The following is a 27,475-nucleotide window of genomic DNA, read 5'->3' on the forward strand; positions in this document are numbered from 1 at the left end:
TTTACACTGCAATAGGGAAATAATGGAAACTATACTCTGATCAGAATTGTAAAGAGAAGCAGGCGATGACAAGGTCTAGGGGTAAAGGAAGAAAGGTCAAGTTCTCCTGGGTTAAGCACATCACCTAACTGGTTCAACCTTGAACCTGGTAAAGTGTTCTGCAGCTACTGCTTAGAACACAAGAGAGCAGATTCCTGCAGTTCAGGTCAGAGGTCACTTGTAAAGATCCAAAAACTATCTGCTCATCCTTATTATGTGGCTTCCAAGCATAACCACAAGAACCATCTTCCCAACTGTTTTCGACGTCATCACTGGGCAAAATTCTCAGTGCACAAACCTTAGTCTTCTATATGTTTTGAATCATCTCTAATAAAGCCAAGGGCAGTCAGAGCAGAGGAGCAACTCAGTGGAAGAGCTTTTGAAATGTTTCCACTCTTTAAGGGGAAAAGAGTTAATTAGAAGACTTTAAGTTTCCAGTAACCAGATTTTACCTATATTTCCTCATAGCTTACGAATGATGCGATCACGCTGAAGCAAAACATTGTTACCGTCCCCCGAGGAGGGAACAAATGATACTCTAGATGTTATCAATAACAGTTTGATGTTTCCATTCAGTACCCTAAATCCAAAAGGGCTGCAGACATAAGGAACCCAAACTGTCAGCGTATTTTTATAAGAGGAAAAAGAAAAAAAGTAATCCTTGCTACAATGCTAGTCCTTGCAATGGCCGAAACAATGATCGTTCAGAGAATGAATTACCTTTGAATGCTTATATCTTTGCAAGTTTGGAAAGGAGATCTCAGTCGAAGTCATTCTAGGAGGGCCCAAATCGAAACTCAGGCTCTTCGAGCACCATCACGGTGATAACTCTCTCGCACACCACCCCCCCGGGTCTACTTCAATGCAATTCTAGAACTTATTTACCCACACCATGATTTGGCATCCAAATATTACTATAATGATGGTATTTTGCCCTCATTTTTATAATCCCAACCCTGTGAGCCTATTGTTTGCAAGGCTAAGTTAGAGAGAGTCTTCAGAATTCTACATAGTTCGTACATCCCAACCATGAACACATTTCTTCCTGAGATTTGAATGCCAGGATTAGCAATATAATAACCAAATGCACACCCATACACAGAAATAGGCCTCTGGTAATGATTTTGTAAATTAAAGCATTCTCCAGACTGGCCTGTTTACCTAATTATTATTTGCCCTTGAGCAAATCTGGGTAGGAAAAAAGAAAACCTCCCAAATTAAGGGCTAGCATATTAGCTGGATAGGACTTTTGATATCATCTAGCACAAGTACATCATTATAAATCAAATCCAATGCCCTCAGCCCCTTGACCTCTTCACATCTGACATTGTTATATACCGCTCTGCCGAAATTCACTCATTCCTAGGTTCCTATCATTTTAGTCATTTTGGCTTCCTTCTAACTAAAGAGTTCCTTTCCACTCTCAGTCCCCAAAATGCTGTCCCCTGTCCCCGGGCTTTATCCTCCCCTGACCCCTCCTCCAGGGTTGGTCCCATCTCTCTTCGTTATTTCAGAGGTCAGGACTGTATTAGTGATACCAACACCATCAACAGTCTCAAAAGCAACATGCCCGACACTGAATCTACATTTTCCTTCTGAACCTTCTTCTTGTATTCCCTTTTTCATGTCATTCATCACTCGCCCAGTCCGACGTGTCATTTGTTAGTCCACTCTCATAGTCAGACACCAATTTCTAGATATTATTTCTGAAATCTCTAAACCCTTGTTATCAGCCTTACAATTAACATTCCTGAAAATGGACGATGTCTCCCATACACACTCTTCAGTACACCTAGCACCATTCTTTTCTAAAACAGAGCTCTGACAATGTCTGCTTAAAAGCCTTTAATGGTTTTCATTACCTAGGAAAGAAAATGTCCAATTTCCTCAGCATCCCACCATCTCAACCTAGTTTTTAGCCTCTTCTCACCATAAGACCATCTACTTGTCACTCTAGTCCATTTGTCTTCTCTCAACAATCAAATAAAGGGTTTCCTTTGCTAAACGTGCTCCCATCTTTCCTTTGCTCACAGTTCTGCTTTTTAAAAAGATTTTATTTATTTGACAGACAGAGATCACAAGTATGCAGAGAGGCACGCAGAGAGAGAGAGGAGGAAACAGACACCCCGCCAAGCAGAGAGCCCGATTCGGGGTTCGATCCCAGGACCCTGGGATCATGACCTGAGCAGAAAGGCAGAGGCTTTAACCCATTGCGCCACTCAGGTGCCCCCAGTTCTGCTTATTTTAAAATGTCACCTTCTCCATAAGACCTCCCACAAATCTCTAGGCCATGTAATTGTTCCTGTAACACTCTATTCACACTAATAGTATCACACATCCACTCAACCCTTCTTGTCAGATTGGTAACCGCTTCAGCAAAAAAGTGGTATAATGCTCTTTGTACAGCTAAGATTCAATACACCTGCATATAGTAGGCGCTTAATTAACAACTAAGTAAATATGTCAACACAGTGAAAAAAGGTTTTGAATTAAAATGTGAATTTGAGCCCTAGTTTCGCTAGAACTCAAACTCTGTGACCTTCAATTCCTTTACCTGTAAGCCGAAATAGTATCTTTTCCAAATGTAAAGTATTATCAGAAGAATTAGTTAAATCAAATAGAAGTATTATATTAAATACAAATATATTAAGTATGATCCAAGGGTATAATTGTTTAACATTTATTCACTTGAAGTAGATCCAAGGTCAAGAGATTCTACAGCCAATGCCCAAATTGGGGAAGAGTATCAACACAATGAAGAGGTATTTCATCTCTCAGCATTCAGTGTTCCTAGAAATCAAAGGTGACAATTTAGTGTGATCTGTACAGCCTTAAGATATCAAGTATCAGCATGCAGAAGCACATTATTAAACACAGATGTGAATCCTAGCAGCACACATAACTTCACTTTTTTACTAGCAAATGCTATTACAGTGATTATATGTATAAATGCTTTATATAAATTAACCCATTTAATTCATACAAAAACTCCATGAAATAGCCCTATGATTCCCATTTTACATTCAAGGAAACTGAACCAGGGAGGTTGGCTAATGCATACCAGGTAGCAAAGCTATTATAAGGCAGAACTCAGATCTGTGTCTGTGCAGACGGGGTCTACCCTGACTCCAACCAGTAAGCCAGGCAGCCTATCTAAATAACGCTGTGACCGGCCAGCACAATGCCTGACCCACAGTAAATCCTTGAAAACGTTAATCTCCTTTAGAACACAATGGTGGGTGCGTGGGTGGCTCAGTGGGTTAAAGCCTCTGCCTTCAACTCAGGTCATGATCCCAGAGTCCTGGGATCGAGTCCCACGTCCGGCTCTCTGCTCAGTGGGAAGCCTGCTTTCTCCTCTCTCTCTCTCTCTGCCTGCCTTTCTGCCTACTTGTGATTGCTGTCAAATAAATAAATAAAATCTTAAAAAAAAGGTTTTTTTAGAACACAATGGTGCTCAGGTGATAGCGATGCGTGCAAAGGGTCATGACGCTGGCCTGCTATGTCATCTCCTGACAAGCTTCCCATGCCCAATGGACTCTGTGGAAAGTGGATCTTGTCTGTATCCTGTATCAGCCTCCCTATACATGGATAGAATTTCCCAGAAAACTAGAAAAAATCCAACCATTTTAACTAGCTTTTAATTCATCCATTCAAATATGATGTCTTGTGTTCTTTTGTTCTTTTGTCGAGGCAAAGAGAGCACCCTCCCCACTTTTGTTCCTTCAGCTCTCCTGGTGGTCTTTTGACACATCCCCACATATCAATTACACCTTCCATTACAGTCAGCATGGTGTTTCACACTGTATTTACTGGCTTCCCTTCTTCCTCCCCTCACAGCCAAGTCATTCCAGATACCTCCTGAGCACACCATCCAGGGAGGAATGGTGTGAAACAGAATCTCGAGCAGTGGAGATTTGCTCTTGGGACTCACTCTTGGGAATCCAGGGCCCACATCCCCACACTGCTCGTGGCCTATGCCTGCTTCAGACCTGGGGAGCACATCTGATTCCAAGCACTGGGGCATACCAGTCTTCTGCAAATGTCTTCCAGCCAGGCTAACCCTTACATGCTCTAGTTGGTACCAGCAAGCTTTTAATTATCGTCTTGAGAATATTTTTCTAGTTTAATACTGGCTCTTTTGAAATAAATTCCCTGTCTCTTCTTAGATTACATACTGGTGCATTATCAATATTTTATGGTGCTATGTTTAATCATTTAAAAGGTCTTACGCTAAGTGCTTTCTGCTCGTGCTCATAAAAGTCTCACAAACTGATGACATGGTAGCTCAAGTCTATGAAGTTTTTTGTTGTTTTTTATGTTTTAACATCTGTGAAATCAGAATGCTTATCATCAATACCATGTTAAAATTGTGATAGTTTTTTTCTCAGTGTACATAAGATATTCTTACTTCTTAAAATCAGGGGCATTTTAGATTCAACAAAATTTGCTAAGTAAGTACCATATTGATTGCTATTTTAGAGTTGAACACATGGAGGTTCAACATGTTAGAGGATTTGCCCAAGATGCATTGCACTTACATAGCAAGCTAAGTAAATGTATTTCCATGTCAATAGAAGGAACTCTCATTTATCTTCTTTGTAACAGGTCACTGCAGCCTGGAGACAGGGAATCCATCCCATCATATGTGCCCACAGCTCAGGCCCTGGAGTTTCACTGGTGCTCAGGTCCCAACTCTGCCACCAAACAAAGAGTGAGATTTGGGGCATGTTGCTTAAACTTAATAACCTCATCTGTGCTCAGAGTACTCTAACCCCAGAAGGTATCTGAAAGGATTAAGTGAGATAATCTATATAAAAGCTCATAGCACAATGAGAGATACATAGTGACCAACAAGTGGCAGGGATAATTTCATAAAATAAGGGGAAAAGGGAATTAATTAGGTCTGCTTTACTCTTTACTCCCAGCCCAATTTTTATTACAAATAATATAATACTGTTAACCATGCCTTTTCTCCCTATCATATATCAAGAACATCTGGGGGGCACCTGGGTGGCTGAGTAGGTTAAGCATCTGCCTTCAACTCAGGTCATGATGGAGGGATCCTGGGATGGAATCCCATGTCAGCTCTTTGCTCAGCAGGGAGTCTGCTTCTCCCTCTCTCTCTGCCCCTCCCCCTGCCTGTGTATGCAAACTCTCTCACTGCCAATAAATAAAATCTTTAAAAAAAATTCATATTTTTTGTCAATAAAATAAAATTATCAAAACTGATGCACTCTGAAGTCTTTCAGTAAAAGTCTATTTTGTGGTTAATTAAGTAATACCTGGATAATTTTGATAATATAGACGAAAAAATTACAAATCCACTGACCGACAGGCTGACATAAGCTCACACTATAAGGGCCTTTTCAGCCTCCTTGCCCCCAGGGAGATTTGTGAACAAGGTAAAACAATGTACATATGTAGAGAAAGAAAATTCTCAGGAGTACTCTAATAAGAATCTTACAAGTAGAATATACTAGGAATGTTAAAATAAGCAACATAAGAACACTAAAAATAGACAAGTGAATTACTGAGCATGAAGAACCACAAACCCAATTAAAGAAAATCTTATTTAAAATCAAGGCTGTAGCAATTTAATGAGCAAGCAAAACTATTCTGGGATTACATGAATCAGACATCATCCAAGTCCAATTAAAATTCTAAACTACTATACATACATACATGTATACACACACCTATTTTTAAACTCCCATAATGACAGTAACAGTGTCATTCTTTTATTTTGACCTGGAAATATTTTTCTGGTACATGGGGTCTTGCAGTGCTTTGCAAATGTTAAGAGTAATTACAAACTTAGGAAAAATCACAGTAGGATAAATTTGAAGGGAATGATTTACTTCTAAAACTAAAAATAACATGCAGTGGCAGAAATTTACAGAGGGCCTTTTACTTTAATAGGATTAACAGAAAGGAGCCTGATGCAATTCTCTAAGAACACTGTCATTTTTAACTGATGGGAATAAATCACTCGAACTAGAACTATTCTTTAAGGCACAATTTACAGACAAGGACTATAATATACCAAAGATATAACCATATCCACAGGGGACAAGGTTTGACTTGTGGAACAATTAAATCCACAGTAATTTATACCTTATACTTCAATAAGAAATATTTCTTGTGCAACCAAGGAATTACATTGCTGCAGATATCCAATAAATTTAACAATAGCAGACTAAGTTTCCCAATTCTTACGGGAAACATTGTTTCTATACAGCTTATTATCCATAAAGAGTTTTTTCCCCTTATAAAAAAGTACACTGAAACAAAAATCAGTAGAAAGTCAAAGAAATCCTACACGCCTCACGATATACTTGAAATTTACATAGATCTGGATTAAAATACCAGCCCTGCTTTTGTCCATCTGTGCCTTTGGGCAAGTTTCCAACTCTCAGTGTCTGTGAAAGGAGTCAAGTATGAAAGACACCTAACACAGTGTCTAGAGACTTATGTGTTCACAACAAGTGTCCACTCTCTTCTAATACTTATTCAGTCCAACCAAGATTTGCAGAGTTCTTCTAATGAACAAGGGGACAGAGAGATTTAATATATAATCTAGGTGGGGTGCCTGGGTGGCTCATTTGTTAAGTGTCTGCCTTTGGCTCAGGTCATGATCCTGGGGTCCTGGGATCAAGTCCCACATTGGGCTCCCTGCTCAGCAGGGAAGCCTGCCTCTCCCCATTGCCCCTGCTTGTGCTCCCTCTCTCAATGTCTCTGTCAAATAAATAAATAAAATCTTAAAAAATATACATATGTACATATATATATATTTTTATATATATCCTGGCACATATATACATGCGCCAGGAGCCAGAAGAGGTGATTTGCTGAAAGGCTATCTGGGTTTATTCAGAAAAGGAGAATTTTCCTCAGTGGTCTTCCCTGGGGAGAGAAGACGGGGCACATGGAAAGAGCAGAATGGCCACAATACCAACCCCCCCCCCACCTCCAGAGCAGCTGCTGATGGGGCTCCCTGCTATCATCTGGTTATCTTACCTGAAGCATTTTATTTATTTATTTATTGTCAGAGCTCCTGATCTGCAGGCCTAATCCCTGGGGAACAGGTGCTGGGCCTGTTGAATGGCCTTAAACTCATGAATAGAGAGTCATAGTCTGACTTTGTCCATCACTGAGTTGCTAGACAGCAAGGCACGGGCAGGTAGAGAGGGTTAGGTCACACCTACTTGCCTTTGAACCCTGCTGCCTTGCCACCTTGGCAACTGAACACCAGTTTTGGAGGATTCTGGTTCCCTGAATCTCAGGTTTTCCTCAGCCTCAAGTACAGTTACAGCAAACACCATACACTTACGGAAGACTTGCTCCACGGGGTTGAGATAGCAGCTTCTTCAAATTGCCTGTTAGCTACAGAGAGGAAGCGTGTCCTCTTCAACAGAAATTCCCATTCCTTGAAAAAGATGGATGGAATCTGGGGCTGAGACTCACCCAGGAGCACAGGACAGTGGAAGGAGAGCTAACAGTGACACCCCCCACCACCATGACCAATCAGTCCCCCTGTGTGACGACACCTCTTTTTTAGAAATATAGTGGTTACCAAATAGGCCAAGCAAGGTAATGGCCTATTCCAGTGCTAATTTTTCTCTGAAAAATGATGCCCCATCTCAGTAAGCAAATCTATCAATCAAAGGCTAGAGTTTGAGCGGCTGTTTTCCTCTATGCCACCTTTTCAAAGATTAAATATAAAAATAATGAGCAGGCTCTTGGTTATGCTACAGTTCCAAATGCTTCAAAGGTTCTAATTAGCTTCACTAAAGAAAATGGCTTTTTTTTCCCTTTTACCTACAGCGTATTTTTCACAATACGACTGAATAAAACACAAAAATCTTCCTGAGTAAAAAGCTAAGATATACTTAATATAGTATCTCCCTAAAAAAGGAAGAAAGCTGATGAGTTTCAGACAGCAATAAACCAAATTATAAGAATCATTTCATTTTACCAAAGAGAATAAGACTTTCTAATTTAAAAGAATCAAGTTTTAATTAGGTAAATGGTTTTTCACGATAGTCGTAAAGGTAAACAGGATGAAAGATACTGAAGACTTTTTAATGGATAGAACTTGGCTTGTATGCAATAAAGCATCATTTCATGTTTGTTTGTTTGTTTGTTTGTTTCTGAGCATGGCCCTGTGAGAGGGACACTTACCTCTCCTGTGCAGGCTTAGTGTTTGTAAGGTGAGCTTCATCAGAGGCTGAGAATTTCCTTTAAATGCTTGGTATCAAGGCCAGGTTCCTGCCACCAGGTGAATGGCATCGAGATGGGTCAAAATTCACCAGATTAGTAAATATTGCCACAGATGGGGAATCATTCAGGAAACCTGTGCTAGTTACCAAGGCAGGGGGCTGGAGGCATAAAGCACCTTAACTCAGACACCTCACAGTCCAGTACGAGAGAATTCATCTCAATAAAATAGAATCTGCTTCATATAATCAATGCACTTATGAAAGGAAAGAACAAAGTAATGATTCAGAATATGTGTTTTCTATAGAAATAAACTTTTAAATTGATAGGAATTATATCACCTAACTGCTTCAAGCTCTATACATATAGTTCTTAAGAGCTAAAAAGTAGAGGCATACAAATACATAGGAAATTACATTCATTCTAGAGCAAGCCTCAATGCTGCAACCAACAGTTGCTTTAACGAATTCCTCTCACTCAGATTTAAGAGAAAACTTGAGATTTCTCTCATTGCCCGAAAGGTCACAATTGGACATATCTCACTATCATTTGTCATTTGCTATTTCCTTCACTTGGAGAAATCCTGACATCCTTGCTCCTGCCCCATTAACTTCAGATTCTTCTGGAATGAAGTAGTGTGTACACAGAGAGAGATCTGTAAATGATACAGGTAGGGTTTACCATCAACCTATAACATTTCCTTGCAGTAACACTCCAGGTCCCCTTGAAGTATGAAGTCTACCAGATGCCCAATTCCGAGTAAAAACATCCAAGCAGCACTATGCCCAGTTACTTCTTTCAGATCTCTTGCTGTATTTCATAACAGCTGATTCCAAAGGACATTTCTATTCTGTTATCTATAAAAAGACCCCTTACACACCTCCAAAGCAAAGGGCCTCAGATCAGAGACACACTTGTTTGTAAGTAATGGACAGCAGGCATCCAGGTCTTCTGAGACACACTGGCAGGACTGGAGAAGATCTCAGAAAATGACGACTGGCTTCCCACTCCAGACCTCCCAACGTTCATGAAAGGAAGACAAAAGAAAAAGGTCTGGGGCGCCTGGGTGGCTCAGTCGTTAAGCATCTGCCTTCAGCTCAGGTCACAATCCCAGGGTCCTGGGATCGAGCCCGCATTGGGCTGCTTACTCAGTGAGGCGCCTGCTTCTCTTTCCCACTCCCCCTGCTTGTGTTCCCTCTCTCTCTCTCTCAAATAAGTAAATAAAATCTTAAAAAGAAAGAAAGAAAGAAAAATGCCCTTTCCATCTGCTGACAATAATGAATAGGGAAAGAATCGTTCCGTGGGCCCTGTAAGGAAGGAGGCATCTTATCAAGGGTTAAGTTCAGGTCTGGCAGCAGACAAATCCCCTTAGCACAGGCCCTGCTGTGGGCAGGAAAAGAAACAACATTTTTAAACACTCACATTAAATGTCCCTCAACATAAGGCAAATAATGTATATGGAATAGGAGTCATTACTTCGTCCCTTAAGTGAGCAGTGCACCTGGAAAGCACGGATGGGTACATATTCTACCCTCCCTTTACCCACTCATATTGTCTACAGATATTTCCTGGATGCCTTTAATGTGCCAGCCTCCACGAACACAGCAGTTAAGACAAGAACCTTATCTTTATGGAGCTTATAGTCTCCTAAGGTAGATAAACAATAATCAAGTAACTTAATGAGTGAAATAATGCAGCAAGTTCACATGGTGATAAACGCTATGAAGAAACATAGGGAGAGTAAAGGAGAGAACGAGTAGCAGATTAAGGAAAAAAAAAAAAAAGCCCCACAGAACTTTTTTTTTTTTTAAGATTTATTTATTTATTTATTTATTTGCCAGTGATAGAGGGAGAGAAAGCGAGCAAGCACAGGCAGACAGAGAGGCAGGCAGAGGCAGAGGGAGAAGCAGGCTCCCTGCCAAGCAAGGAGCCCGATGTGGGACTCGATCCCAGGACGCTGGGATCATGACCTGGGCCGAAGGCAGCCGCTTAACCAACTGAGCCACTCAGGCGTCCCGCCCCACAGAACTTTACATGGTCAGAGAAAACTCTTGATAAAGGGGTCAGCGGAGCAGTCTGTTGATATGAAGGAATAAGTCAAGCAAAACTCTGGGAAAACCTGCAAAAAATTGAGCGTGGTGACTGGGTAACTCTCCCTGCCCACCGGGTGCTTCATTCGCATGACTCTATACATACAGGGGACAGAAGAGCCTGCGGGAGCGAACAAAGCAAGTTGGTTAAATAAGGGGCAAAGAGATAAATGTCTACTAGATATTCCTGTTTGGGAATCCTTCTCACACATTTCAGAAGTATAAAGAGATGTTTCATGAAGAGATGCTCTGCTGTATAAATTTATAATAATTGTACCAGAGAAGCAGAGGAAAAAGCATCCCAAAGGCCTGAGGTGGCAGCGCATTGGGCCTATCTGAGGAGCAGCAAGAGGGGCTGGGAAATCGGGAGGGAAACATGGCTGGAGGATGGGCTTGGACAGGAGGCAGGGGCCGCGCCGGGCCAGGCCCTGCAGGTGGCAGCAAGTACGTGGGCTTGGTTCCAAGTATGATACGCAGACCTCGGAAGATCTGAGCCAGAGAGAGAGGTCCTTTGATTTTTGAGACTTCATTCTGTCTGCGGCACGGGGAACAGACTGCAGAGGGCAGGGACAGAAGCTGGACATCGGCCGGGATGACAGCGTCCAGGCAGAGATCAGGATGGCTGGGAATCAGCTGGTCAGACTGTAGTCCAATATATTTGACAATAATCCTAGTTAACATTAAACGCTCACAGGGGCGCCTGGGTGGCTCAGTGGGTTAAAGCCTCTGCCTTTGGCTCAGGTCATGGTCTCAGGGTCCTGGGATCGAGCCCCCCATCGGGCTCTCTGCTCAGCGGGGAGCCTGCGTCCTCCTCTCTCGCTGCCTGCCTCTCTACTTGTAATCTCTATCAAATAAATAAAATCTTAAAAAAAAAACACACACACACATTAAACGCTCACAGTTGCCCCCTCCTGCATTGCCTGGGTTCCCAACAGTTCTGATGGATAACACCTGAGGCTCATTCACAGGTGAAGACTTGGGCTCATCACTTGCTTGCAGCCTTCCCTGCCCAGCGAGGCCCTTCGTTCTTAGCAGTTCCTTTAGCACCGTGCTCACACCCCAGCGTCTTCCCATCACTCACCAACTGGAGGACTTCTGGATTCTACCTCCATACCTGTGGTGCTTCAGGTCTCCCTCAGCAAGTGACTGTCAGGGTCCAGACCCAGGCCAGCTGTGTCCCAGAACAGTCTTTCTCACCACCATCACCACCGTATCCGGCCTCCCGACCTGGGCAAGGACAATCACGATGTGCCAAAGGGGGATACTTCCTACTCAGTCAGAACAACACGGCATCTCTGCCTCTTCGGCCGGAAGCCTACACTCAAGATCACGAACATTCAGCCCATCCGTGAAATTCCACCCAACTTAATTAAAATGTCTAATCGTTTCTGACTCATTACTGTACTTTTTGATTTGTTACAGAAGTCTGTGTGCTTCCCTGGGCTTGCTGTGTTTGCCATCTGTGTTCCTGCTGGTCTCCCAAATCTGGTTGTTATTAGTGAATCACTAACTATGTCTTGAAATAATCCTTATTGTACACACCCTCATACTTTAATCATGATCATCCTGAAATTTAAAACGTTCTCACGTAGAACGCAGATAAAAATCAGTATTGCTTTAAATTATTATGACCTATGGAAGGTAAGAACTCGAGGAGGCCTTTTGGTTGACCCAGCGTGGTGGCTGTCTCCCCAGGCTGCACATTGAAGTCGTCTGGAAAGGCCTCTGGCCACCAGGCTAATGACATCAGAATTTCTGCACTGGGGAGCCTGGGCATAATTTTTTTAACTCCCCAGGTGATTACACCGTGCAGCCGGAGTGGACAATCACTGCTTTAAACCACATCCCCCTCCAGCAGCCTCCTGCCCCTCGTTTTCAAAATGGAAGGCAAGGAGACCCCTGGGTGGTAGGGTGTCCCTTGCCAATGGTAAAGCCAGCGTGAGACAAAGCCACAACTGAAACCTGAATTTCCTAACATGCTGTTCAATTTGCATTTACCATCTCCAAGACTCAGATGAATGTAAGGGAACAGAGGGGGGTTCTGACGATTGTGGCCCCGATGATTCTATTTCCCAGGCTTCATTTCTTCTGATTCGCCACCTTCTGTGTGTCTTGGCCCCGCTGCCGGACTGGTCTAGTTCAGAGCAAAGTCATGCAGGAAAGCTATGCTAGGGCCCCACAGCAGCTCCATAACTGACAGGCGTTCTTTCTCCTTCCGTGGAACCATCGTAGTGAGGCTCACCGCTGAAGACTTCACTAAGTGGGTTACCAAAAACCCTGCTCTACAGCAACCCATGAAAAACCTCTAACTAACCCCATATTCAGGAATGAAGAAAGTAATCCTGGATATGCACCCATTTTTAGGTACATAAGGATGTTCACAGCAGCACTGTTTATGTAGTGGGAAAGTGGGAAACAAATTTCAAAAATGTAACCTTAAATTTAAAAAAAGCTATAAAGCATATGCAATATATTCCCAATTTGGTAGAAGTAAATATGTAAAGTAAATATGTATCCACATAATGAAAAAAAGTTGAGTGGCTGGGTTATAGATGATTATTATCTTCTCTCTTTTTAAGTTTTCCATATTTTCAAGTTTTTCTCTAAAGCATATGTCTCTCATTTAAAACAAGAGAAAAACATTTTTTTTTCCTAAAGGAGGACAATAAACACATGTACAGAACTGTATTTGGTTACAACTTGTTTTTGATACCCTTCTCCTTTTTTCTCTCTAGACCAAGGACATGAACCAGGCACTTAACTTCCTGCCACGTTCTACAGGAGGAATAAACATTTTAGCAGGAGACTGATTAGAATCTGCCTGACTTCACTTAGGTAAGTCAAAAGCATAGAAAAATTTTAGTGTCATAGAATATTTTTTCATGACATTAGACACATATTAACATGGCCCATCTTTCCAGTCTCCACGTTATTTAACTGATCTTACTATTTCTGGAGCATTTTCCATGCACCAGGGACCCTTCTAGGCTTTGGGAACTTTACGATCAACAAAATATGTCTAGAGCCCTGTTTCTTGTGGCTCTTATATTGAGGGAGGCTGGGAAGAGACAACAGAACATGTTAATGAGAAGTAGAACCAAGCAGGAAGAGGGTAGGGAGTGCTGGGGCTGGTGAGTGGGGGAGGGAAGCTGTTATTTTAAATAGAGGAGCTGGGAGTGCCTTAGTGGTGAGGTCACTTTAGAGAAGGGACCTGACAGGGGCAGCCAGTCCTGTGAGTATCTGGGACGAAGAACATTTCAAGCAGCTTTCTGGTAAATAAAGGGGAAAACCTCTTTCCTGTTCCACTATTCTTTGGGCCACCTGCAATCACATTCCTGATGGACGTTTAGACAGTTCGGAGAGCCACAGAATGGCCTGAGGAATATCTTCTGTGGAAAGTGAGGGCCAGAAAAAGAGAAAAATTTGAGGGGAAGAAAGGGATTTGTGCAAGTCAGCACCTAGAAAAATGTCGTATCTTTGCCTTCTCCATAGTGCTTTAGTGAACTATGTAAAAAGCTACTTATGGTGGAGACATAGGCTGAATTGGCTAAAAAAACATTTCCTGAATCTTACCTAAAACATGTACTAATTATAGATCTTTGCCTGGAAAGGACATGAATAAGCCATATATTTAACATAAAATTGTTTCTAATCTTTAACCTTTATTAAATGTATGAACAGAAAAGGCTAACAATTTAATGCATAAGCTTTAATTTTATGACAAATGATTATTTCTACTGAAAAAAGTGTTTCTACACTTATATTTATTGAAAACACAAAAAATTAAGATACTTACAGAAATCAATTTATTACCAATGCTTTTGAAGTAAAAGAAATTTCCCTCTCCTTTCCTCTCACATAGAAAAAAGAACTAGAAGCCTAATCATTAATATTTTGAATTCAATCTGTAAAACACACTTGCCTTAAGTTAAACTGCCAACGGATTAATTCTTTAGAGTTTAAAATAAAAGATGACATTATACCTATAGTCAAGGTTTCCATGGAACAAAACCACTGTAATTGCAGCTTCATAAAGAACAATCGTGCAGCACAAGGCGGCCTTTTTATTCTCGGGGTTTTATATTACCAACAAAATCCTCAAGAGCGTAGATAATCTGAAAGGATTTGAGTTCCATTTTAACTCAAATTTACCATCTCTCAATTCACATGATCAAATAGAGGGAACTCTGGTATCACCTCAGTCACTCAGCAGGAGGGGAAGTTGGCCTCTAGAGTATATGTGAGATGGAGCATCTCCTCTAGGGATAAGCTGAAGACTTTCAGAGGCTATTAAAATATCAATTTCTTTATATACTAAGTTTTATCTCTAGAAACACAAGGATAATGGTCACGCTCCTTTTCAAAAACGGAGCTTGGTTTCTAGGCAAAATTAATGTTGCATCAAGAACCACATACTTTCTTTCTAAAAAAACTAGAAGGAGTTCTAAAGTCCCAGGTCCTTTCTAAATCTTTCCAGACTTCCTGGTCATAAAATTCCTTCCTTTGTGAGAAGTCTGGGGATCTGTAAGAACAGAGCCATCGAGAGAAAGGAGGACAGAATGCTGACTAAAGATTGGAAGGCAGACGGTAAGATTCCTTCCAAATCCCCCAGATAGATACGTATTTCTAGGACCTGAACTGAGTGAGCGAGTCTTACGTTTTCTTGAAATGCCCAGGCCAAATTAAGTTACAATGCCAAGAATGTTACCTAACACTGACACTGAATTATGGCTTTTAGTAACAGAGTCTGGAATTCCTGGCTATTGAGGGTCTGTCTGCCATTAGAGAGACAGGTGAAAAAGTAGTTTCATGCCACATAAATAAGTATATAAACATTAAACGGAGGGAGAGACTGTTTGGCCTGGGAGATTAAGAACAAGCGTGAATGGTATTTTCCTCTTAAGACACATACAGAAAAGCGAAGTGGAAGTGGAGGCTCTTAAATGTTTCTGAAATATCCAAATGATAGAGAATCATGGGTGCTCGGGTTCAGAAGACCCTCAAGGCATGACTCCTATCTTCAGCACTTCCACAACGCTGTTCAAGTTCAATCTGAACACAAGTGAAAGCTTCACCTACCCCAGGAAGCCTCTTCCCCTCATACAGTTCTATCCCTGTGAACACTTCCCTTTACTAAGGAAGTATGTTTTCTAGAACTTCTCTTCACCAGCCCTGGTTTGATTCCATAAAGCGGGGACCCCAAATCCACTTCTGGCACAGGCCAGAAGTGATAGGGACCAGGGCCAACTAAAGAGCGCACTGTCATTGTCAAAGGCCAGCCACTGCTCTGCTCCAGCTGGCAGCTGCTGTGTGGGACACGGGTCCCGGTCAGTTTTTGTGATGAAGAAAGCCAGGAATCTGAATTTTTGTAGCAATGTCTTGGTTTTTTTGAATGCATAAGGAATAAATTATGGAGTTCAAACAGCTCTGGGAGATCAACTAACCCAAACCTTCTATAGAGAGAGAAAACAGAGATCCGGAATAGAAAAAGCAACTGGCCCAAAGCCAATCAGAGGCATGCCGGGCGGCAGAGAGCCCAAAACATAAGGTCCCATGTCTTCCAGCACAAAAATGCAGCCTGGGAGTGAATAGTGCCTTCAGCCTCTAGACTTGTTAAAGGTTTCTGAATGAAGAATCCGCTTTAGCTCACTACCTGTATCAAGTCATCACAGTCCCCGTCTCGTTTTTAAACAGCGTCCTTTCAAGCTGAGAGAATATAAAGCAGAAGTTATAAGCCCAGACTGGGGAGACACACGACTCCAGTCTGCAAGCCTGGCTCCACCACTTGCCGCCTGCAGGGCACCTCTCCCGACTAGGCTTCAGCGCCTTGGTCTATGAAACGGGGCCCATAGTGCCCACCTGAGTGTTGCTGGGAAAATTAAATGAGCTAATACACATCAGGTGCTTACAGCGTGCCTGACAGAGTAAGCACGTCATGGTCAACATGATTACTTCCCAGAGAAAGAACTTCAGCATGCCAAGAGAGTTAATGCAAACATACTAAGCAAAACCACACAAAACCACATGTCCTAGAAAATTAGGAGTCCTGACAAAAATTAATTATAGCAGCTAGTTCCTTGACAGAGATTAAGGCAGATGTAGACTTTAGAAATTAGAGATTTAAATTATGGCCACAAATGTAACCACGAACCCATAAATCAAACTCTTAGCACTCACCAAAACAAGAAAGATCCAGTAAGCTTCCTGTTTTCTCCTCCAGTCTTGGACAAGTCCTAGCATACAAAGAATCTGCTCCATCCTGGGCTCTTCCTCATTGAGCTGATTCTCTAAACAATTACGTCAACCATCTCTTCCCTTCTATCATCTCGAAGGACTAGTAGGGACCAAGTCCCTCAAAAGTTCTTCCATTCAGCTAGACCTTTAGTCTTCTCATTTCCCTTTCGCTATACACTAGCAAAAGACAAAGACAGCAAATACATTCTTTTAAAAAAGGGAAATAAATGTATCCTTCCTTCGATGTCGCAACCCAGTCACTAACTGTCTCCACACAGTCCTAGCTCTACCGTGTTTATCACGCAGGTCCCTGCTAGGAGGAGACTGCAATTTCAGCCAAGAGAAAGAGCATGTATGCATCAGGAGAATTCTCAGAGGTTCACCGACCATTAGAAGGGGCAGGAATGCCTGGTCTCACATCACAGAAGCCATAAACAGAAATCAGCACTGCCGCTCCGGTCATCAAAGCACGAGACGCTAAATAAAGTGATCTTTCCCAGGGCCTCAGTGCACCCTACGGGTCTGAGGATCCAGTCTCCGGCTCTGCGTATCACTATGTACAATGCTTATAACGGTTACATTTATTGATCGCTACATACCAGCTACAGAGGAACGACCTGTACATGCATCGACCCATTTAATTCCCCTACTAAGCAAAGTAGGTACTGTCATCTCTCATTTCACAAACAGGGAAACTGAAGCCCTGAGGGGTAGAGTCACTTGCTGAAAGATACATAGTAAGAGGGTTACCTGGGGGACTCAGTACATTAAGCATCTGCCTTGGGCTCAATTCATGACCCTAGGGTCTCTGGATCAAGCCCCACATTTGGCTCCTCGCTCAGCAAGGAACCTGCTTCTCCCTCTCCCCTACTTGTGCACATGTGCGCTCTCTCTCAAATGAATAAAATCTTTAAAAAATTTTTAAAAAGATACACAGTAAAAGCAGGAGGGCAAGGACACCAACCCAAGTGGTTGGCTTTAGAAGGTAACTAGTTAACCACTTCCCAAAATTGCAACTATAGATTTCTGATATGACTTTCCTCACTCAGACTGTATCAGAGGGTTCACAGGCATCTGACCAGCTCCAGGGAGATAAGTGGGGTCTCAGGGCCTTTAACTTCCCTTTACAGATCACTCAGTTTACTCTCACTGGCAGAAGCTCCATTCCTATATAGTTTTACTCAAGGAAAACTTAGGCAGAGGCTCTCTGAAGCACCAAAAAGGCACTTCCCCACATCCTTTTATAGGGGACATGTGAAATCTGTGGTCCATGGGTTTAATCGGAAGAGGTAGATTGATCTTTTTCTTCTGTAGGACAAAAAGTGTATGATTTCAAAGTCCAGGAAAGGACAAGTGATGGCTAACAAGTAGAAAAGGAGCCAAATGAAAAGCAGGGGCAAAAAATTTTATATATATATATGAATGAATAGTGATCTTGGTCCCCAGGGAAATGCAGCTTAAAACCACAATGAAGACACCACCCTTCAACAAGCAGGTTGGCCAAAGTAAAAAGTGTAACAACTATTGATGAGGATATGGAGAAAATGGAACCCCCATATAGCGCTGGCAGGAGTGTGAAATGAGGCAGTTGCTTTGGAAAACAATCAGGCAGTTCCTCCAAAGGTTGCAACAGGACCCAGAAATTCCAAGAGACACGGCCACACACAAATTTGGACATAGACGTTCGTAGCAGCATTACGCATAAACAGAAAGTGGAAGTTACCTGGATGCCTATTAATTGATGAATAAATGAAATGCGGTATATCTGTACAATAAAATATTTGCAACAAAAAGGAATATAGTACTGACAGATAGACAATGCACTGAAAGACCACGAAAACATTACGCTAAGAAGCCAGTCACAAAAAAACACGTATTACATTATTCTACTTATAGATCTTCAACTTACAATGGCGTTACATCCCAATAAACCCATCATAAGTTGAAGATGCATTTAATACACCTAACCTCTGATCCCAGCTCAGACTAGGCTACCTTAAACATGTTCAGAACACAGTATACAGCTGGGCAAAATCATCTAACACGAGGCCTATAATAACGTGTTGAAGATACCATGTAATTTATTGAATGCTGCACTGAAAGTAAAACAAACAAACAAAACAAAAAAACCCAGAATGGTTATATGGGTACAGAATGGTTGTAAATGGACCAGTTGTCTATCCTCCTGACTGAGTGGCTGGGAGCTTTAGCTGGCTGCTGGCTCAAGCTGCATACTGCTAGCCCAGGAAATGATCAAAAAATCAAAATTCAGAGTACAGTTTCTACTTTATGTGTATCACCTTTACACCACCGTAAAGTCAAACCATGACAACTCTAACTCGGGGACTGTCTGTAAATGAAATGTCCAGAATAGAACAATATGCAGAAAGTGTATTAGTCATTGCCTAGGGCTAGGGGGTTGGGGAGGAATGAAGAGGAACTGCTAATGCAGAGGGTTTCTTTTTGGAATTGGCGGTGAGGGTTGTGCAAGTCTCAGTATAGTAAGAGTCCTTAGATTGCAGACTTTAAATGTGTGAATTGTAAATTTGTAAATGTGAGTTCTCTCTCCCTAAAGCAGTCCTGTTTTTTAAAAGATCTTTAAAAACCAGTTACCAAGTAAAACTACTAGTGTATTCCAGGAGAATCTGTGTCTTTGTGAATGAGAAACCATAATCGCAGAAGTGGCAGAAACCCAAAGTAATTTCAGCAGGGGGAAAAAAACTAAAAGAGTCTGTATGAAAGGGGGAAGAGGAACCAATTTTCATTTAACTGAATTTCAAGGTAGTAGGTGTGTCGGGGTCATATCACCCCAAATGCATAGATATTACACGATGGGTTGCATAACTAAATTCTGACCTTCTCACCAAAAAGCTATCAGTTCCAAAAATAAAGGATTTAGAGGAGAGGTGAGATTTAAAAACAAACAAGAAAAACAGGCAAAGGCTGATATTAGCTTTTTGGAGACTCTAAAAAAAGTTTGCAAATGTAAGGATCCTCTGGCATACTCTACCCCATGTTCACAAAATAAGGATAGGGATTTCCGTGTAAAATGTACACCATTTCCTAAGATGAATTTAGAAACAGGACTTAAATTTAACTAGAAAAAGAGCCTTCAAGTTCTGGAGCTGAGGGTAAGACATGAACAGCGAGATCAGTGCTGGGATCTCAGTGTTTGAAATTCAGGAGAAATATTTAAAAGTAAAGGGTCTGCCAAGCTACCCAGTCATGTATCTCCTTAATAATGAGACTTTAGCAGAAATCAATGCAATCTCTGACCAAAGTGAATACAGAGTCCTAATGTGGCAATATGTCAAATGATAATATGGAAGTTTCATGGCCATTAGCAGATGCGGCGTTAACACATTTTTGGAAACAGAATAAGAATTTCGTTTACATTTTTAGCCTTGAACTTTCAAACTACAACCAAACCCTTTACTCCCACTCTGTCTTAAGCATCATTTGTATGGAAAAAAATCAGCCTACTGCTTTCTTTAAGAACAGGCAAGCCATTAATTGATCCAATGTGTTGGCAGCTCTGGAGAACCTTTTTAGACAGGAATAAACGATGCCTCTTTCTGTTCGAAGAAGCCACGTTTAACATTTCATGCATATGCACACAGAAACATTTAAGGAATCCTGCAAATTAGCTAACAATCCTCTTGGAATTTAGAGAACAAAAAAAAAAAAAAAAAAAAAGGAGCAAACCTCCTTCACAACCCCTCAAATCAGAGTTTAGATACTAAACGTTTAAAGATACTTTACATGACCTAAAGTGCTCTTCCATAGTCCTCCAAATCCTTGAATATCATCAAGCTTAAGTAATGCTCCTAGGACTCAATGTTGGGGTACCAACTTTTCACCTATAAAACTGTTGAGCTCAAGAAAAAAACATCAAGTGCCTCTAAATGCTGTATCATAGCTTTTCTAAGTGAACTGCCTGTCCTCTTAATTAAGGAACTGCACTTTTCTGGCCTATGTGTTAAAAGTATTGAACTTTCCCTATTTTACCTATGTTAAGGTTGACAGCTTCTTTGTTGAAGACGGCTGGTGTTAACTACAGGTGATACGGCTCTCAAAAGGAAAACTTGTCCCCAAGAAAGCACCCCCCCCAAACAATACAGCCAAAGCTTGGTGTTCCATTTCACCAGCAGCACTGTTTTTAAAAAGCACTAGCTTTTAAAGAAAATGACATCTTTGAACAGGCAACTCCAGTCAGAAAATGCATCTGTCATTTCTATTCCCCCACCCCCCCTTAATGGATGCCACAGCCTCAACCCAGGAACCCCTCTGGGGAAGGAGTGAAGGAAGCCAGTCTGCTAAAAGTAGCTAGTTATGCTGACAAGCCTGGAGAGGACACCCCCCCCCCCCTTGATTCCTATGGTGGAAGCAGTGCTATGTCAGGCCCAGGGGTAAATAAATACGAGTTTAGGGCAGTAATGTATTTCTAGCTCCGGCACCCCTCAGTCATTAGGAAAATCTTATTATTTCTACCCTGAAGTCGCCTCATTCTTGCCAGAAAGAAAACCTTCAGCATATTTAATCTCCTAATCAGGCAAATGATAATGCAATATTGGAAAAGCAGGCATAACTTTAGGGCCACCATGCTCTTCTTAGCTGGTTGAGGATTATTTACCTTTGTGCCTGCATGTCAGTTTCTCCGAATGACAGAGCACAGGACTTTTATTATTATTTACGACGTGCGTCAACCCGGCGAGGGGTGGGGTGGGGAACCTCTTAACCTCCCAGGAGGGGTTGAAACCTGACTTGACGGAGCAAGTTAGCGGTGGTGAGCAGCCAGCCCCAGTAACCCTACCCGCCTCCCGACACAGAAACGCCTGCACAAGGAGTGTACCCGATGCACACAGTCGTGCCGCGCTGAGTTATCAGATCTACCGGTTCCAAACAGGTGCGGGGCCGGTCAGTAACTGAGAACCATATGCGAGCCCTGCCCCCCAAACTTCACGTTCCAGATCCTCCTCGGGAAAGTTAGCCCACCCCGGCGAACCCACGTCGCAGCGGTGCTATGCTAATTGGAACACACTCTCGGGTTTCCCCCCTTGCCCGGATCTGATTAGTCCTGCTCTGTAAACCCCCCGAAGTAAAGCGAAGCAAAACTTAATAGGTCCAGGGCACAGACACGCGCCTTCTGCGCAGACTTCCCAGAAAGGAGCTGGGAGGCAGGCGCTGGATCCTCCTCAGCGCCCACATCCCTTGGGGCTCCCCCTTCCCCGCGGCGCACCCGCCCGAGGCGCTTACCTGCATGGGACATGGTGATGGTCTCGTTGGTGCTGGAGCCCACGTTGAAGATGACCACCGCGGAGGCGTTCTGCAGGAACGCGTTCCGAATCTTATCCCTATACGTGCAGTTGCCCTTGGGGATGAGGGCTATCCAGTTCTTGCCATGGGCTGGGGCGGCGAACTTGGTGCTGGGGTCGCAGGCTAGGCGGTCGTGGGCCGAGCTGGCCATGACCACCTCCCCGCGGGCGTCCTGCTTGGGCGAGTGCTCCCCGTAGCGCCCGCACTCAGTCTTCTCCGTGTGCAGCTCCGTGCCGCCGCCGCCCGCCACTCCGGGCCCGGGGTCCGGCGCGGGCTCCGCGTAGGTGATGTTCACGAAGGCGGTGTACCATTCCTCCTTCTCAGCCACGGTGAAGTCCAGGCAGAGCAGATGCACGAAACAAAAGGAAAGCAGCCATGTTGAGAGAGCCAGACTGCGGCACGCTTGGATGAGAGACATTGCCATCTTTATCCGCCGGGGCCCCTTCCCCGCCCCCCGCGCCCTCCCCCCGCCCCGTCCCTCCTCCCCGGCCCCGGCCAACCCCGGGCCGGCAGCTTCTTCGCCTCCTTCTCCTCGCGTTCACTCCGGGGACCTGCGGGCCCGCGGCCCGGACGCGCAGCCGCCGCGGGGGCCGAGTTCCGAGCGAGGGGATGGCGCCGGCCCCTTCCCCTTTCAGCAGGAGCGTGGCGGTTGCATTTCGCTTCACCGGCGCTGGAGGGGCGCGGGCGGAGGAGGCGCTTGGGCTTGCGGAGGAGTCCAGCTGCCGAGCGTCCGGCTCCTTGGCCCGGCTTCTGCTTGTCTCATAGGGGTGGCAGGGGCCGCTGGAGCGTGCGGGGTGGCGGCTCCGCGCGCTCCGGCCCCGGCGGGAGCAGGCGCGGCTGCTCCAAGCCCCGGGGGCCGCCGAGGGTGTCCCGGCCGCTGCTGCCGCCGCCGAGCGCTCCGGCGAGCGGCGGCTCCTGCTCCGCGCCGGTTCCCTCGCGCTCCGGACGCCGCTGCGCTCCTCAGTTCGCCGGGTGGCTGCGCCGTGGACGCGCTCGCCGGAGGAGGGGACGGCTCCGGGGCAGAGGGAGAGAGCGGACAGAGGGGAGTCCGAGGTCTGTGTATGTCTGTATATGTTTGTGTGTGTGTGTGTGTACTGTGTGCGTGCAAGGAGGAGCTTAGTGTGATGTCAAAGATTCTGGGCTCCGCTTGCCACGCTCCCTCGGTCTTTCTCGGTGGGCAGCAGCGACCTCTGCCGGGTCTCAAATTCAACCCAGTCTTTGACTCGGCCCAGGTGGGGAGGCAAAAGGGGAAGCGAGCCCTTAACCTATGCATGCAGGGCCAACTTCCTACGCCTTATATAGAGCAGACCCTGTGTGCCTCTCCTAAACAGCTTAATTCTGTGCAGAACTGCAGCGAGCTCCCTAATTACCCATCCTAGGGCCAAAGGCTAAGGCAAAGTGGTACCGAGGGCCTTCCAGCACCACACCTGGAGTACCTCGGGCAGTGCCGATCAAATTTAAGTGCATTAGCATCACCTGGGGGGACGTTCCAGCTCAGACTGATGGGCCCTGCCACAGGATTTCTGATTCACTACATCTGGGTTAGGGTTCCAGAACCTACCTAAGAAGGTCCCGCGTGATGTCCATGCTACTGGTCTGGGGTTCACTCTGTTGGAGGGAGATTTGCGTTTCCTTCCTCCCATCTGGAAACAAACATGTGACATTGGTTTTCTTACAAAATTTCTTACCAGATGGGTGTTTCTATATAAGAAAAGAAACGGAGAGAGCGATTTCTCCACCGTGTTTATTCGGGTTGTCATGACTGGTAGTTTCAACAGGCAAGGGAGTTTTCTTTGGATTCTCCTTTATAGTGTGTTCTCCGGGTAGAGATAGAGATCACAACTAGTCAGCAGAGAGCACAGCCCCTTTAGAGTAGTGTTCTTAAAACTGACACAGCACAGGCCCTTTCCATTTAAAATGTCTGGATGGTTGTTATAAGTTACACCAACAGTTTCCTTGGCTTGAGATACCTGCCAAATAAAGTCTCTAAGATAATTCAAGGGATGGTTCTCAATCACTCTCATTGATCTTCCCACCTGGCATTCTTTCTGAGAACCCAGAACTCAGTGATGAAAACAAAAGTCCCCCTCTTTCCTAAGACCTTAGTATGTTCGCAGCTTTCTGCTAATGGCAGTCCCCCAGCACAGCCTCTCTTTTTCCAGCACTAGTGCAAGCAGCTGGTGGCTGTTTGGGGAGAGCAAGGAGCCCCCGCTATACCCAAATTAGAAGCAGGCACAAGAAGAAGTACTTAGAAGAATTTGTCTCTATGGTATTCGATGTGCTGGTTTTGTGTGTTTTCCTAACTTACTCATTTTAGAAAATAGGCTTCTAGGCAACTGGGGCAATGCTTTTTATAGTACCTAATGCCAAGGAAGCAGACATGGAGACTGCCTGGCTGCTGGTCCCTGAGCCACCAGAATTGGAGGAAAGAGTCCATTGGCTGAAAACTCTTAGCTAGGTTCTGTACAGATGACTTAGCAAACCAAGGTGGTTCCCCAAACTTCTCTGACTCTTAGTAATTTTTCTCCAGCTGCAGCACTTGGGGAATCTGTGGCATTAAGAATGCGTGACTACTGGGGTGCCCGGGTGGCTCAGTCTGTTAAGCTTCTGCCTTCAGGTCATGATACAGGGGTCCTGGGATTGAGCCCTATGTTGGGCTCCCTGCTCAGCAGAGAGTCGGCTTGTCCCTGTCCCTCTACCCCATCTCCATTTGTGCTGTCTCTCAAATAAATAAAATCTTGGGGAAAAGAAGAATGCATAACTACTGCTTATCTTTTCTTTCTCCTAGAAAATTTAGAGGCTAAAGAAATAACAGGGTCGGGGCACCTAGGTGGCTCAGTGGGTTAAAGCCTCTGCCTTCCGCTCAGGTCATGAACCCAGGGTCCTGGGATCCAGCCCCACATCAGGCTCTCTGCTCTGCCCTCTGCTCTGCAGAGAGCCTGCTTCCTCCTTTCTACTCTGCAGAGAGCCTGCTTCCTTCTCTCTCTCTGCCTGCCTCTCTGCCTACTTGTGATCTCTGTCTGTCAAATAAATAAATAAATAAATCTTTAAAAAAAAAAAAAAGACAAGGTCAAGGAGGCAGCATCTTGGCTGGGAAATTGATTAGATTCAGGGACATTAGTCAAATAAGTAAAATATTGAGTATAAAGGGAGCCAGATTTCTTAGTGTTGGCAAAAATTCACAAACATGGGAAGAAAGAAAGCTCTGAAGAACTCCAGAGTGTTAGATTAGTTTAAAAATGGGTATGCAATCACATGCGCATATACACCTTAACTCTTTTATTCAGAGACTAGAAGCAATGAATACATCAAGTGGCCAAAAGATCTTGGTTTCTAAGCACCATCCTCCCATAAAAGAAACCAGAGCTTGGGCTGGGAAAATCCAGTCAGCCTGGAACTTCTTAGAGGGCAGTGCTCAAAGCATGATGGGAAACATGCCAAGAGGACACATGAGCCAGCTGGATGGAGCTCTCACTGGCCAAATCTGGAACAGTTTGAGTGTCAAAATAAATAACGATAGTATCTCATCATAACCCGCTAGATGAAACAGGACCCCATGAGTCCATGCTAACATAAGTGAATAAATAAAGAATGATAGAATAAATAAATGGAGGAGAAGGGACAGCTATTCCTGATGGCAGAATTCAAACTAATAGGATTGATGAAAATAGACAGTCATTGTTGAGCAGTGTTGGTTAGTACAGTCAGGAGTCGTCATGTTTGCTAAGGCTGGTGGGTGGATTTTGGATGTACAGCAGGACATTAACCTTATCTTGAAGTACCTCCTGAAAAATACTTATTGATTACAAGGGGGGGAAAGAGTGAATGTATTGTAGAGAAGCCTGGAAGACACCAAACTGGCTGCGGGAACAAAATGAGCATCACCAGTCGTGGAGTATGTGACAGCATGTGCCTCCTGTGATGCATGGAGAAGAACATAGCATCATTTCTGTCACATTTCTTGCCTAGAACGCCTGGCCTGAATCTGGACACAGGGAATCATTTGGTAGACCCAAGGTGAGAGGCAGCCTATAAAATGAAAGATTTGTATGCTTTAAAACTCTTAAGCTTGTGAGAGACAGAAAGGCAGAAGAACTAATCAATCCAAATCGAAGGAGACTCAAGAGACAGGACAACTCAATGTAACAATGATCCTAGATCCTGGACCAGAAAGGAAAAATGTAACAGTTGACCAAAATTAAATGAAATCTGTGGATTGCACAGTTATGTCCTCCTGATGCTGATTACCTGATTTGGATGTGTATATTACAGCTAGGAGAAGAAGGTTCTTGTGGGGGATAGGCTCTAAAATATCAAGGAGCGATGAGGCATTCTGTCTGCAACTTGCTCTTATGTGGTTCAAAAAAAGAAAAAGTGATGATAATCTGTCTGTGAGATCTTGGTTTCCACTAGCCGCTATTGCAGAGAAGCTAGAACCCAATTCATGATAAAATAAAAAGTCAAAAGTCTACTTGGGGAGTGGTGGAGTGGTTAATAAATCTATTTCTGGCTTTGTGCTGATGATTCGCCTCCTTTCCTCAAGGATTACTTGACGCACTGAACTGGGTGTACTCTAGGGGTTAAGACAGGTGAGGTTTTTGCTCTTGTGGAATTTACATTCTGGGCTGGAAGAAGCATATTGTTTTACATTATATCAGGTAACAATAAGTGCTAGTGAAGAACATGGCAGAGTGACAAAGGGTGACCTATTTCATAGAAGGTGCTATTTTACATCAAGGTCAGTGGCTCTGATGTTCTGACCTTGAACAGGATCCTCAACGTAGGGGATCTACATGTATATTTGGGGGACTGGTTGAACCTGGAAGAGGGAAGCATGAATATAACAGCCCTGAAATTCAGATTGTATTTGCTGTGCTTGAAGAAGAGCAAAGAAACCACTGATGTTGGAGAGGAGTGAGAGAGGAGAAAAGAGAGGTCAAAGAGCTGGCTGGCCCATCATAGGGAGCCTTGGAGTCCAAGGTAAGAACACCTTGGATTTTATTCTGAGTGGGAAGAAAATCTTTTGGAGAGTTTTGAGCAGGGAAATGGCATAGTCTGACATGTTTTAAAAGATTTTATTTATTTATTTGTCAGAGAGAGAGTGAGTGAGAGCGAGCACAGGCAGACAGAGTGGAAGGCAGAGTCAGAGGGAGAAGCAGGCTCCCTGCGGAGCAAGGAGCCCGATGCGGGACTCGATCCCAGGACGCTGGGATCATGACCTGAGCCAAAGGCAGCTGCTTAACCAACTGAGCCACCCAGGCATCCCTGACATGTTTTAAAAGGTTTATTTTGGCTGTGTTGGCATGATTATGGAAGCAAAGAGAATAAACAGGCGCTATAATAATAATTCAGGGAGCAATGGATAGTGGCTTGTGCCAGGAAGGTGGCAGTGAACAAGGGGAGAAGTGATTGGATCCTCAATATATTTTGAAGATAGAATAAACAGTATTCTCCAGTGCATTTAAAATGCAGTATGAGGGGACGCCTAGGTGGCTCAGTCAGTTAAGCATCTGTCTTTGGCTCAGGTCATGATCCCGGGTCCTGGGACTGAGTTCTACATCTGGCTCCCTGCTCAGTGG

The 27,475-nt window shown here is 43.9% G+C and overlaps 1 protein-coding gene across 3 annotated transcripts in view; it reads right to left on the bottom strand.

Annotated features, from left to right (window-relative positions):
* The window catches only part of RNF150 (ring finger protein 150), a 306,711-nt gene extending 283,738 nt beyond the window's left edge, over positions 1 to 22,973 (bottom strand). For 2 of the 3 annotated variants that reach the window (XM_032333473.1, XM_032333470.1), the window contains exon 1: positions 21,837 to 22,973. In XM_032333473.1, coding sequence (XP_032189364.1) covers positions 21,837 to 22,320 — 484 coding nt within the window. In that variant the 5' untranslated portion in view covers positions 22,321 to 22,973. The remainder of the gene's footprint in view (positions 1 to 21,836) is intronic. The other variant, XM_032333472.1, reaches the window with a different exon arrangement.
* Between the last annotated feature and the right edge of the window lie 4,502 nt (positions 22,974 to 27,475).

This window comes from Mustela erminea, chromosome 2, assembly GCF_009829155.1.
Source record: "Mustela erminea isolate mMusErm1 chromosome 2, mMusErm1.Pri, whole genome shotgun sequence".
NCBI classification, from domain to species: Eukaryota; Metazoa; Chordata; class Mammalia; order Carnivora; family Mustelidae; genus Mustela; species Mustela erminea.